Source organism: Neomonachus schauinslandi, chromosome 16 (genome assembly GCF_002201575.2).
Source record: "Neomonachus schauinslandi chromosome 16, ASM220157v2, whole genome shotgun sequence".
In the NCBI taxonomy this organism is placed as follows: Eukaryota; Metazoa; Chordata; class Mammalia; order Carnivora; family Phocidae; genus Neomonachus; species Neomonachus schauinslandi.
The window spans coordinates 16,585,778-16,599,853 of NC_058418.1; the positions used below are offsets into that span (position 1 = coordinate 16,585,778).

The 14,076-nt window shown below is 57.2% G+C and overlaps 1 protein-coding gene across 1 annotated transcript; it reads right to left on the reverse strand.

Moving 5' to 3' along the window:
* Nucleotides 1-609: 609 nt before the first annotated feature.
* MAG (myelin associated glycoprotein) lies at nt 610-13,856 on the reverse strand. Its single transcript, XM_021700825.2, has 11 exons — nt 13,802-13,856; nt 11,684-11,743; nt 11,146-11,214; nt 10,590-10,958; nt 9,100-9,396; nt 8,736-8,993; nt 7,309-7,569; nt 3,424-3,711; nt 2,968-3,064; nt 2,082-2,181; nt 610-1,112 (listed from the first exon to the last, which is right to left on the reverse strand). The coding sequence occupies exons 3-11, from the start codon at nt 11,189-11,191 to the stop codon at nt 948-950; spliced, it is 1,881 nt and encodes a 626-aa protein (XP_021556500.1). The 5' UTR covers nt 11,192-11,214; nt 11,684-11,743; nt 13,802-13,856; the 3' UTR covers nt 610-947.
* Nucleotides 13,857-14,076: the final 220 nt, after the last annotated feature.

Below are 14,076 nucleotides of genomic sequence, written 5' to 3' on the forward strand. Positions count from 1 at the left end.
ATCAGGTAGAACCATGGGGCACATAGCAAGTGCTCAGCAACTCTTAGTTATTAATACCATTTGTACCGGAGAGTCTGGCCCTCTTCAAATTGCCAACAGGGGTTATGGAAAAAAAGAACTGAGTCCAGGGCCTGGCCACTCTGTTTCCTAGCTCTGGGATCCTAGGAAAATGACCTAGCTTCTCTGAGCCCCAGTGTTAATCTTCACAGCATTGTCCCGTCCCTTCCCAGGATGGCCTGAGCTTCCTGAAGGGGCTCCATACACAGCTGGTGCCTACTTAATGTTTCTTGAACCAAAAAAGTAAAGCTGGAAAGGCTGGAGCTGCGGAGTATGGCATGAATGTGAGAGATGGCAGTCAAACCAACACAGGCCCACGAAACACCCCGACCTGCAGGGGACAGGAGGGGATGTGAGTGAGTGAAGGGGCCAGACCCAGCCCACAGCTGCCAGCTCAGAGTGGGGGCAGCTTCAGGGCGGTGGCCTTGGGCTCAGGGCTAGAATTCTTGGGCCCTTGTCCCCACACAGGACTTTGCAGAGGGCAAGGAGAGGGGTGGCAGGCTCCCTTAGGATGGATCAGAAATCATCAGGATCTAGACAGGTGCATGGCTTCATGGCCTTTATTTCAGTCCCTCTGTACAGGTCCTGGGGCCGGGTGTGGAGACCAGGCAGGGGGTAGCAATAAATAACATGGATGGACAGACGGAGCTCCCCTCCAGACAGATGAGGTTAAAGGAGGTTAGAGAGGAGCCACAGTGCAGGGTGGGTGCTGGTAGGGCCGGGGGCAGCTGGGAAGGAGGGGAGGCCAGGCCCCCAGGACCTCACTGTCACCTGCCCCCTCCCTTTCCTGCCCCAGCCCCACCACTCTGAGGAGAAAGAGAGCCCATAGCCAGTAGGGGCCAGTGAGGGTCCTGAGGGAGGGGTGGCCACACAGGCTGCCCCCAGCTCCCTCACTTGACACGGATTTCAGCATACTCGGCCAGCTCCTCTGTCAGGGTGTAGCTGTCCTTGGTGGGTCGTTTTCCCAGGTCCGAGTGAGAATAGCTCAGGTCCAGCTCTGGGGGTTCCCCCCGAAGGCCCAGCAGCCTCCTCTCAGATCCCAGTCGCCTCTCACTCTATGAACAGAACTAGCCCATTAGAAGGGTCTTGTGCCACCTTTTTCAGGGGCAAAGGCTGCAGTTACTTGCACCCACACAGCTCCAGAGTTGAGTCCCAAAGCCCTGTCCGTGTAGACCTCCTTTCTCAAGGCACACTGGCGCAGCCTGGGGCCTTTGTCCTTGCTGGTGCTCCATGCACAACAGCCTCTTCTTTGCTAAGCCTGAGAGTCATCTACAAATCCAGGAAGCCCTCTTCAACATAGGAATTTGGGGGGCACACGATTCAACCCATAGCATCTTCGCCGATTAAGGCCACCTGGTCGGGATCCCGCCTTTCCAAATGTGTGTAAGTGCCTGGCTCTGGACGGCCTTCCCCTATGTTTGGGTCTGGGGTGGCTCCCCTCCTCAATCTGGGAGATCCTTCAGGGGTGACTTTGGCTTCCCTGTCCTGTGTTCCACCCCGCCCCCACCCCTACAGGGGGCCTTTGGACACAGACACAGGACAGTGGCCACAGATAGAAGGGAGCAGCAACAGGACAGAATAGACAAGGCCAGGAGGGCTGGGCAGAGTCAGACTTAACCAGGGAACATCCTGGATGCCTGACGAGAACGCACACACATGCATGCCAACCCCGAGACCCGACAAGGGCCCAGAGGTGGGCACATTGAGGCCCCTGGAACCTACCTCCTGGGGCGCTCATTCCAGGGTAGAGACCTCTCTGGACTATTGGAGAAGGAAATGCAGTCATAGACCCAGGTGGAAAGGATGGGGGCTGCCCTCCACTGAGTCCCTCAGCCCCCTTTGCAGGATCAGCCTGAGCACCGCTCCCAGCCCAGGTGCAGCCACCCTCCGCACCTCCTCCCTTTCCCTTCTGAAGGGACCAGCCTCCCGTCTGCCCCTTGGCCTCCCAGGCCCTCCCAGGCCCTCCATGTCCTTGGCACCCAGTTTCTCCAGCTAGTCTGGAACCACAGGCCTCTGGCCCTCACCTCATACTTCTCTGGTGCCCCAGAGATGCGGAAGTCGCTGCTGAACAGGACCGGGGGGTTGTCCCCCGCCGAGAAGCTGGGGCTCTCTGTCACATTCTTTCTGCAGAGCAGGACGTGTCAGCCCCAGCAGGAGTCCCAGGCCTCCCTCTCCGCTCCCTTTCTGCACCCCATCTACCTTAAGAGTTTGGCTCAAGGGACCCCAGGGCTGTTCCCACCCATCTCTCTAAGACAGGGTAGATGGCCTCTTCAGAATGACCAGCCTCTTCCTGTCCCCCACTGCCCATCCCTCCATCTAGTCCCTGGTCTCTGCCACTTTTGGGGAACCCAGCCTGGCTTCCTGGGGTTCTTTCCATGTGCTCTGGCTCTGTCAGCCCCTCTTGCTACCAGGATGTGGAGCAGAAAGATGAATTGGTTTTCAGGGCAGCTGATGTGTGTGTGCCACAAGGAGGAAAAACAGCAAAGGTATGGTAGGTGGGTGTGGTTTGGGGCTGGGGAGTGTGTTTGTTGCCGGGGACGATGTGTGTAATCACCCGGGCCCTGGAACTGACTGTGACCGACCCTGTGGCTACGAGCCAGGGGTAGCTGGCTTTCCCACATTGCACCGCAGCGTGTGCAGGAGGGTTCCTAGAGGCCAGGAGGCTATGGCCACAGAATGTGGAGACAAGGTAGCCAACAGGGGAAAGTGCTGCGCCTGGGCACTGGCCCACCCTTACGTGTTAGCAGGAGCCTCCTCCATGCAGCCAAACATCCACAGAGCAGAATCGCCCTCCCACACACATGCAGGGCTGCCCTCCCTCGCCCACCTGCTGCCTCTAACTGACCTCCCTGCCTCCCCAGCCCCGGGAGACTCCCTGCCTCCCCAGATGAGCCCTGACAGGCCACTCACTTTCTGCGTGTCTGGGTAATGTAGCAGACGATGGCAATTAGGATGGCAAAGGCTACCACGGCTCCCACGGGGCCGATCTTGGCCCACATCAGGTGGTCTGAGGACAGAAGACCCAGGCACCCTCAGGAATGCTGGTGGTAGTGAGGACACCCCGGGGTCTTGGGAGATGGGCTGGGGCAGAGGTAATGGTGAAAACATTTCCATAGCTGGCATGGCCTTGCACTGCCTGACTGGCCTGGAGGGCTTAGTGGCCAGAGGGTCCAGGCAAACATTAAAGCGCAGGCAACCCAGGGCAGCCTCTCCTTACCAACTGGAAAGGGCATCTTTACTGCTTGATCCACCTGCGTCGCCTGACCCGTGCTTGATGGCTGATGCTCAGCCTCAGGGAGGGAAGCCTGGATTCAAGAGAAGCCCCCTCCACCCCTGTGGCTCCCAGCCCCCGATCACAGCACTCACGGGCTCCCTGGAAGGGCAGCTCCAGGCTCTTGGTGCCGTAGAGGTTGTGGGCCGTGCAGATGACGCGGGGAGGGGCCTGGGCCTGGCCCCGCAGCGTGAGGATGCTGGTGAGCAGGAGGCCGCTGCGCTCCGAGTACACGAACTCCCGCTCCGTCTCGTTCACGGTCACGTTGCGTGAGGGCAGCTCGAAGGCCACGGACGGCTCCGGGTTGGATTTCACCACACACAGACACTGCACTGTGTCCCGGGCTGCTGCGCAGTGGGACTCCAGGAGGATCAAGGGGGCAACTGCAGGGGCAAGAAGGACCAGGACTCAGGGGACTGGCGCCAACTGGAGGCTGAGCCTCAGGGGACTCCTTGGTGGAGCAGGTGGTAGCTGTCTCAGAGACGAGCTGCATTTCCCCCTTTGCACATCTTTGGCTCTACTCAGATGACATCTCTTTCTCTGACCACTCACAGAAATTGCACCTCGCTTCACCAACCATTTGCTCCCTGTCTCACTTGGGTTTTGCTCCCCAGCACTTACCCTACCCATGTGAGATACCCATACAGCTGGGCTCTTGCCTCCGTCAAGGCAGGCTCTCGCTCTGCCTCCACTCTGTCCCCACGCTTGGAACGCGCCTTTCACATAGCAGATCTCTGTGAAGACTGGTATGGGCTATTGAGTCCTGCCGGCTCCCCTCCCTGGTCACCTGCAGATGCCCCTGCTGACTCCTTCGAGCCCCCTTGCACCCTGACTGTCCCCCCTTCATGGGATCCTCCACTGCCACTGGCACCAACCCCCGCCCTCCATCCAAGATCATTGTGTTGAGCTTTCCTTTGCTGCCATTTATATTACAAAAATGGTACTGGCCTGGTTTTTGTGGGGGTTTTTTTGTTTGTTTCTTTCTTTCATTTTCTAAAATATGATATAATAGAACATCGAATGTTGTTTTTAAAAGTATATTCTCTTTCCCTCCTGAGGAATCCAGCACCAGAGTCTGCTCTCTCTAGACTGAGCCCTGGTTCTCACTTCTGACCAGAACCCTACTTACACACGGCCAAAGGACCCTCGGGCCATCTACCCCCCACTTACTTTCAATTTCCGGCAAAAAAAAAAAGAATATGCAGGTAACAGTGACGGGCCAGGGAGTCACGTGGCCGGATTCGACCTCGAGATGGTTTCAACTGGAACCTCAATTGGTACTTGCGTCTAAATTTAGTAAATTAAAAATATATAGCCCGAAATCTGTTCAGGCAAACATGCACTATGCTTGTTGTAGTGTTAGTGAATTAACACCCCACAGAGTAAGTGAATAATGACAAGCCTGAACCAACAGCTATTAACATTTTTTTAGAAACCCTTTCATTCAAGACTGCACCCCTACTGCTCTGGTGAGAGTGTCCGCCCTCTATCCCTTGCCGCCACCCTGCCTGCATGTGCTTAGTATCTCCGCAGCTTCGCAGGTGGCCTGGGAGACCTGGGGAACTGACCCTTTACAGACCCCCAGTCCCACAAAAAATGGGGAGTTTGGGGTGGGACAGCTTTGGCTTGAAGCCCAGCTCTGCCATTTACTGGCCCCGATCAGGCCATTAGGCTTCCCTAGGCCTCCAAGGTGGAGTTTTCATCTGTGCAAACAGGAGTATTGGTCCTTTTTCGCAAGGGCCTATGGGAACTCTGAAGCCAGGCTCACAAGTGTGATATAAAGGCTTAACATTCCTCCCAAGGATTCAGGATGAGAAAAATGAAACCATTCCAGCAGGGGGAGCACATGAGCAAAGCCTTGACCGCAGGCACTTAGGATGGGCACCGAGCCTGGAGTCCAAGGGAGAGATTAGTGGGAAATTATTTACGGAGCACAGAGGATGGCTCAGGTGCTGTTGGGCGCTCAGCATAACGTCCAGACTCTTCACAACCTTCTCTGGGGTAAGCTACGGTTATCATATACCCATTTGTCGGTGGAGAGGCTCAGCAAAAGTGAAGTCACTTGTCTGGGATCATGCAACAAGATGGAAGACAGAGTGGGGATTCTGACCTGGGGCAGTTCAGCTCTGTCTGGTGCTGGACACCAGCTCACACTTCAGTTTCCTTCTCTTAAACTGGGGTGAAGAACAGTCCCTCACAATTATGTTGTGGCGAGACCAAAATAGGTCAGGATGCGCCAAGGGCTCAGACTAGTCCCCTGCGAACGAGCACTCAGTAGAGGTGAGTACCTTGCTGCATGTCCCTCACCAAGCTGGGTCCTGGTTCAGCGATGGTTCAGCGAGTAAGAAGGAAGCCCCACACTAGGGGCACCTGCCATTGTCGGCAAGGGGACACAGACTTCAGGGACAGAGAGGAGCCTGAGGGATGCCGTGCCCAGCAGCCTGAGGCCAGGATGATGATAATGCATATCTGCCTCACAGGATGACCACACGGGCTCCACAGAAGAACACCTGCAGAGCTCGGGGTCCTGCCCAGAGCAGACCATGAACGACCGTTTGCTGCACAGGAGAGCCTGTGACTGCCCATGGACGTGAGACGCTGCGGTGTTCGTGCTCGGGGGCCTCCATCCAATTCTCAGGGGACTCTCTAACCCTCCGACTTAAAAGGCCACTGGCTGGGGGTGTGACAGGGAAAAGGGGTGTAGCAGAAGGAGGAAGCTGGGCCCAGGAGGGCAAGGATGGAGAAAGCAGAACACCCCACAACTCATGATCACCGTGGGTACTGCGAGCAAGCAGAGGCTGGGAGGGAATGTGCCCCAAGGCGAAAGGTTAGCACAGCAGTGCGTGGCCACCCCTTTGCCTTGCAAGGTGGCACTCCAGAAATAGTCTGTATCTACCACGTAGTGATTATTACCACATCCAAAGTACTGAGTAGGCATGGTGCTCAATACCGTCTGGGGACCACTGTAGGTGGATTAATGGAGGCGGGGAGTGGTAAAGTATGGAGACTAGTACCAGAGGCCGGGCAGGAGCTGAAGAGGAGGCAGAGGAGATGGCAACATGGAGGTGACATTCCAGAGGGAGTTGCTGCAGGAGAGGGAATGGAAACCGCAAGCTGGGAGCTACAGCCCCGCGCACAGGCTGGGGTCGAGATGGGGGTGGGGGTGTTGGCAGTGTCATCCAGTGGGGAGGTCGGGACAGGTGCTGATTGCCAGTGGAAGGTTGAGCTTCATTTCCAAGACCTCCAGCCTTTCTATGTGCATCCATCCCGTTGATCTGGCTATACTGCATCTGTTAATAAGCTTGGTGTCCTCTTGGTCTTCTCCCCCACATCCCCCAGAGTCACCCTGCCCTTGGCACATAACAACTGCTTGATCAATGTATTCTGATGTAATAACATAGGATGAGGTCAACCATGGCAGTACAGAACAGTGGAGCCAGACTGTCTGGATTTGAACCGTTCTCTAGCTGTGTGACCTTGGGTAAATGGCATAACCTCTCTGGGCCTCAGTTTGCTTCTCAGGAAACTGGAGACAGTAATAGAACCTCTCTCCTGGGAATGTCATGTGGATCAATTGAGTGGATCCCCGTACAAAGCTTCCAGCAATGCCTGGTACATAGCAATGCAACTCAAGGGTTAGATGTCGTGGTTATTGGTGAATGCAAAGGGGTCAGAGGCCACAGGATCCAGAAATCTCCTTGGTCAAAAGCACACCCCAGGATGTGGGAACACAGTACTCTCAGGTGGGACTTCCAATTTCTTGCTGTGGATTCAGCTTCCCTCCCTTGCTCATTCTCATCTACTGGTGCAAAGCTGACCCTTGGTTGGGATGCATGGATGCTTCCCAGTAACCCAGGTGCCCCCACTGAACCATCCACTGAGACAGGGAATGTGGAAGGAGATCAAGTCCAGCTGGCTCTCAGCAGGACAATGGGAGAGGAGCGGGGGTGGGGTGGGGGGGGAGTGGGGGGGATACTCACATTCCACGGATAGGTTGAAGGTGGTGGCCCTCTGGCCATACTGGTTCTCAGCCACACACCAGTACTCTCCGTCATCCTCCGGAGTGACGGCAGGCAGCTCAAGCTGCAGCTCGCTCTCGTAGATGACCGTGGCCAGAATCTGCTTCTCCTTGAAGATGGTGAGAATAGGATCCGGGTTGCTCTGTGTGGAGCACAAGATGGAGACCGTCTCCCCCTCCACGGCCACCATCGTCCCGTTCACCATCGGCTTCCGGGGTGCATCTGGGGGGGGGCAGGACAGGGGGCGTCAATGGTCAGAAGCCAAGGGTGCCTCTTCTGCCAGCCAACTCCCACCCCCAATGTGACCCCATATACCCCAATCTCAGCACACTGGCTCAGGATGGTTCAGGTAACCCCTGTCTGGCTATCCTGTTTACAAGAACAGGGGCTCTGCGGTCAGAGCGCTTGTGCTCGAATCCCAGCTCTACCCCTTACCAGCTGGGTGTGGACCCATGTCCTAACCCCTCGGGGCCTCGTTTCTCTTATCTGGAAAATGAGCTTAATAATAGTCCCAACCACACAGGAGCCACTGAGAACCTATGGGACAGGCGCTGTTTTAGCCTGAACAAAGTAAGATGAAGATTCCCAACCACCTGAGTGGACACTGTGTTAGTAAATAAATGTAGTTGGCAAGATGGGGATAAGGGCTTTGTAGAAAAGGAAACGTGGTACGGGAAATCAGGGTATTTGGAGTTTTAACTAGGATGGTGAGGGAAGGCTTCCCTGAGAAGAGAAGAGGTGGGTCAGGGCCAGCCGTGGGGATGTCCGGGGTAAGCGTATTTGTGGAAAGCTCTCAGAAACTGCTGAGTAAATGTTGGCTGCAGCTCTCATTATTATTATCCACAGCCCTGGGCATTTTGCCTCAATAAATATTTGTGAATGAATGAATGACCTCTCCTTGGTTCCTAACAAAGAACCTTATCTGACCAGCCCTGGCGTTCCCCGCCCTCCCCGGGGGACTCCAGAATGTACACAGTGTGCAAGGGTCTGGGTGAGGTCTGGGGTCCCTTCGTCCCTCTCCCTACAGCTGCACTGGGGCTCATTGGGAAATGCGGATTTCCAGGGCCCAGATCTACTCCTAGACCAGCCAAGGCTGGTCTGAAGGAAACGGAGTTTCACTGGCTCCCCTGGGGGGCAGGGACCCATCTGTCTTCGCACCTCGTCTGGGGGATGAGAGTGGTGAGCAGTAGGTGTTCATCAGATACTTGTGGGACGCAGGAAGGAACGCCTTGACCCGCAGCCCTCCGCTCCACCTTGGCCTCCACCTTGTTTGTGGCCTGGGGGGCCCGCCCCCGCCCCCCGCCCAGCTCCACCAGCCCCCTGGCTCCGCCGCCTGTCTCCCCTCCTCTGTCCGCCTGGGGCCGGTGCGGGGCGCGGGCGCCACTCACACATGACGCTGAGCCCCACGGTGCGGTTGTCCTGGCCGTAGGCGTTCTCTGCCAGGCAGGCGTAGACGCCGTCCTCCGCGGGGGTCACCTCTTCCAGATCCAAGAACAGGCTCTCGGCCACGGCCTCCCGGAGCACCGTGCCGTCCCGCATCCAGGTCAGCAGCGGCAGGGGGTTGCTGTCCGCCCCGCAGAGCAGGCTGACGTGCGAGCCCTCGATGGCTTCCACCGAGGCATTCATCTCCACGATCACAGGGGGGTCTGAGGCCCGCGACACAAGGACGGGGTGGGGGTCAGCGGGCTGGGACCGCAGACCCCGCCCCCGGCCCTGACCCCGCCCCCCGCCTCGCCCCGCCCCCAGGCTCACACTTGACGTCCAGGCTGGCATAGCCCTCGAACTGCAGGGTGGTGTTGGGGAAGGAGGCCTGGCAGCCCAGCCGGTGGCCGTTGGCCTCCCTAGTGGGCACGAAGTGTAGCAGTGACACCTGCACCCAGGTGCCCTCGTCCTCGCGCAGCCGACCCAGGACCGCGGGCTCCCCCAGCCCTTCGTGGCCCAGCCAGCTGAGCTCCGGGCGCAGCTCTGGGCAGTTGTCAGGCACCATGCAGCTCACTTCCACTTCCGACCCTACCACCACCTCCGGGGGGACCACGATGTTGGGGGTGTCTAGATGAGAGGCGGGAACAGGAGGGTTGAGGAAGCATTCTTGGCTCCTGGTCCCCTCCCCATCCTTGCGTACAGAATTTCCTACAATCTTCTCTCCTCCTGGTTATCCTTCACCCAGAGGCCCTCCACCATCCGACCTCAGATGGGTAATAATGAAAATAACAATATAATGGGCTGAGTACTTTACAGTGTTTCCCTTGCCAGTCCTTCCAGCCATGCCAGAAGGTGGGTAATGTTATTTTGCTCATGTTTTAGATGATGAAACTGAGGCCACAGCTAGTGTGGAGTAAAACTGAGCTTCAAACTCTGTCACTCTGGTTTCATCATCTGTGCTCTGGATACTGCACTGTAACCCTGAAGAAACTTCTTTCCCCTGTCTGCTTTGGTTTATTTTCCACTTGTGTGTGTGTGTGTGTGTGTGTGTGTGTTATGTCCTGGAGATACATGTCTAGCTGTACCATTGGGGTCTCTTTCTGCATCGGAGCTGTAACCTGGCTCATTTGGACTCTGTGCTGATGGGGAACCCGAATCTAGGGACTCCGTGCTATAGGGCCTCTCAGGAATTAGGCGGCATGCCCCACTCTGCCAAATCTGGCCCAGAACTGCATGTTATTCGGCCTAAACTTAGGATTTGTTTTTAAAAATCTGAATCAGCAGCCAATGTTTAGGAATTAGGAGATTACACAGAAAAACACACAGTTCTGGTTTCTCTTAAAAATTCAAACTGTCTGAGAGCAGTATCTCCACATTCTCCCCCAGCACTGGTTACCCAGAACCAGGCATTGCTCTGCACACTCCACAAGGATTCACTCATTGAACTGTAAGTGCTATTCTTATTCCCATCTTACAGAAGAGGAAAACAAGGCCCAGAGACATTAAGTAACATGCCCACAGGCACCCAGCTAACTCAGGGATCCTGAGGCCTTACCCCTAACCCCTGGGCCCCACTGCTTTCCTTCCAGTTATTTCTAGAAGAGGAAGAGCCCTCATTTTTCCTCTTGTTTGGGGCCCTGGTTTGCCTATTTCTGTCATCTACCTGGTCCGTGAGGGCATGGGAGTTTGCACCCCCCAGCCAGACTGAGAAATCCCTGGCCCGGCCATCCCAGAACTCCCTGGAAAGGCTCTGGGGAGGACTTGGCGCCCCCCCCCAAAACCTCCCGCCCACTGCATGCGCACACCCTCTGGGGACTCACTGATGATATCCAGGACACTGTGCTCTGAGAAGGTGTACTGGTTGTAGCCCCCTAGGTCCCCGCGGAAGTAGTACTTGCCGCCCAGCTCGGGGCTGAGGCTGCTGAGCAGGAGGGTGCAGTTACGCAGGCCCAGGTCCCCCAGGAGGCGGCTGCGGCCCTGAAAGCTCTCATGCACGACTTGGGTTCGAGACTTGAAGACCACCGGGGGATAGTTTTTCGGGTAGGGGCTGTTGAAGTACCAGACGCCATGCACCACGGCTGGCCGCAGCTCATCGGGGAAGTCGAAGCGGCAGGGGATGGAGACGCACGTGCCCTCGAAGGCAGAGATGGAGGAGGGCATCCAGGCACCCCAGTGACCCCCTCGAGAGGCTGTGGGCAAGCAGGACCACTGAGGGGGAGGGACATGTCCTTCCCTGATCACCACGCCCGCCCCCCCCACACACACACACTCCCATCACCTTCCACCATGCCCCTGGGGGCTGCAGGGACCCACAGAAACAGCCCCAGCCCACTCAGGGGCCAAGGCCCCAGGATCCCCCGCACCCCTAGCCCTTACCTGAAATCATAATCCAAAACAGCGGCAGTGTCGTGAGGAATATCATTTTGTCCAGCAAGTGAGCGACAGCTGGAGAGGGGAGAGGAGAGCACTAAAGGCCGGGGGAAGAGGTGAAGGGTGCCTCTTCAGGAGGGGGCCTGTTCAGAGGTTGGCTGCTGCCAGTATCATTATTTGGAATTACAAACATTTCTAATGCATTGACCATGCATCAGGCCCCAGTGCTTGACTCTGCTGTATTAATTCATTTGGTCTCTTTGAGGTAGGGGCAGTTAGAACCCGCATGTTATAGCTGCGGTCCAGAGAGATTAAGTAATTTGCCCAAGGGCACACAGCTGGTGGCCAGTCTGCCTAGCTCCTCGTCTGCAGACTTAACTACCAGACCGCCCTGTCTCTACGTTGTAGTGACATGCTGATAATTATCTTCATCACCATCGTGCCCCTGGGCGTTTCCAGAAAGTAAGGACAGAGCCAGGGCTGGACCGGCCACAAGAAGCAGGGGAAGCCAGGGGGAAAGAGAAGTTGGAACCCTGCCCCTCACCTCAGTCTCCCTGAGTTGGGAATGCCTTCGCTTCTCACTTGAAGCTGTCAGCCAGCCAACCTGGAATGAGAGCCAGACAGGTGCAGCGCCGGCCGCCCTCTCTCCGTGTCCGCTCTGAGTGGTGGCCCGCTGTAGGGCTGCCCACGTGGTCTCCGCTGCCCGGGGATGCTTGGGACCTTCCCACACAGCCTGGAAGCTGCAGTCACAGCCTGCCCGCCCCGAGCCGTGATGGCGAAGAACTTTGGGGAGGAAAGGGGAGCAGCGGAGCATCGGGGTGGCGGGGAGGCGGGCTGTGTGGTGAGTGGGGTGAGGGAGCAGATGTCCCACGGCTGAGGCCTGGGGGTGGCAGGCAGGGACCCAGCCCATCAATGACTGGGTTTCACAGCATCAGCATTCCCAACATGCCGCGGGAATTCCTGCCGCCCTCTCCCACCCCACAGACAGCCCCTGGTGTCCCCACCCTCAACAGAGGCCAGGGCCCGGGACAAAAGAGCCCTGTTCCCTCAGGGTGAGGGTGCCTCAGCCTGGGGGGCTTCTCGGGGTAGGTGGGATGAAAGAAGAATCGGGCACTCCTGGCTGGGCCTGGAGCGGGGCCAGGAAGGAGCCCAGGGTTGGGAGCTCGTGAGTCCCTGGCACCCGGCTGCTCTGTGGGTCGCGTCAGGGTCAAAGCCAGGGTTTCAAGTGGCTGCCTTCCCTGGCCTTGGCCGCCCTCTTCCCACGGACATGGGCGAATGCAGTCAGACACATGCAAATGCCGGTCTGAAATGTGACAGATCTAGACCCAACCAGAAGGAACAGGCTCACACAATAGTGATGCAGGCACACACCTGGGCAGGGCAGCGAGCCCCCTGCACCTGCAGATACCCTCCACACACACACACACACACACACACACACACACACACGGTCACAGAAGCGTCCCTGCACTGCCCTGCCTCCCGCCCACCACACCCCAGGGCTGACACGGGCATGCAGGCACACACATGGACCCGCCTGCAGGCCATGCGCACAAAGACACATGGACCTGCATACACACACTGGGAGGCAGCCAAGAACGGACCCACCCAGACACAGGCTGATGGACACACTGCAACAAGAAGATACGGGACACAGGCGAGGGCCGGTTACAGGGCCCTGGCAGACTTGTGACACAAGCAGGTAGACCACCCGTTCGTAATGGGGGCTGAGATGGGTCCTTAGGGTGGGGGCCAGGAAAGTCTTAGCTGTTACGGTGAGCTGTGACTCTCTAAAGGGCCACAGTACATAAACGTATGTACTGTACGTCTATGGTCGTAAAATTTCATGGTGGGAATGGGATTAGGAAAAATAGCTCTAAAATTATTCCTTAGCGGGGTATAATGAAAACAAGGTTGGGGCGCCTGGGTGGCTCAGTCGGTTAAGCGTCTGCCTTCGGCTCAGGTCATGATCCCAGGGTTCTGGGATCGAGCCCCACGTCGGGCTCCCTGCTCAGTGGAGAGTCTGCTTCTCCCTCTCCCTCTGCCTGCCTCTCTGCCTACTTGTGCTCTATCTCTCTGTCAAATAAATAAATAAAATCTTTTTTTTAAAAAAAGAAAACAAGGTTGAGGAGCACTGATGTAGATTAAGACTCACCCAGGGGAGGTGTGTGCGTGCACATGCAAGCGAACACACACACACCTGTCATGCACCCGGGTGCTGACACTGTCTCACACACAGCTCACTGCCCCCACCCCCTCACAGATGGCAGGATGCAGGTGGATGATCACCTGCCCATCCCTCTGCTCTTCATCCAGCCCCCCTCACCCCCAACCCTGCCATCTGGCCCAAACTTAGGAGCCCCAGGGCAGCTGTTACTGCAGACTTTCCACCACAGGGATGCTGAGAAGAGCCCTGCGTTCTTCCTCTCTGTGGTTCCTTCCCTAAGCCCAGTCACTGTCCCTGCCATGGTCCCAGCCCGTTCCCCAAGCCGTCCTGAGCAGCACCCCGCCCCATCCTAAAATAGGGGCAGTTCCCAGTGACCATCCATGGCCCAGAGCACCTTGTCTTGCACGTGCTTCTGGGCGTCCTTTGCTGCACCCTCTCAGCCCCAGTCCTCGACTCTCCGCCTCATGGCTGGCCCCTTTTGGCTGCAGTACTCACTTGGATGCTCTTGCTTCTGCACCCTCTGCTCCACCGGCCCCGCTTACAGTCCCCTGGCCTCCCAGGGTCCAGGCCCCCACTTGCCAGCCCGTCCCCTCCCCCTGGGTGCCAGGGGCCGCCTGCCTCCAGGGCCCAGCTCCGCCCTGCCCCCGAGGGAGGGGGGCACAAAGGGGCCCTTGTCACCACTGTTGGAACTGGGCAGCCTGACGCCTGGGTTCTACTAGCTCATTCCTGGAGGGGATGGGGGGAGGCAGCCTCACTTGTTCTCCCCTCCT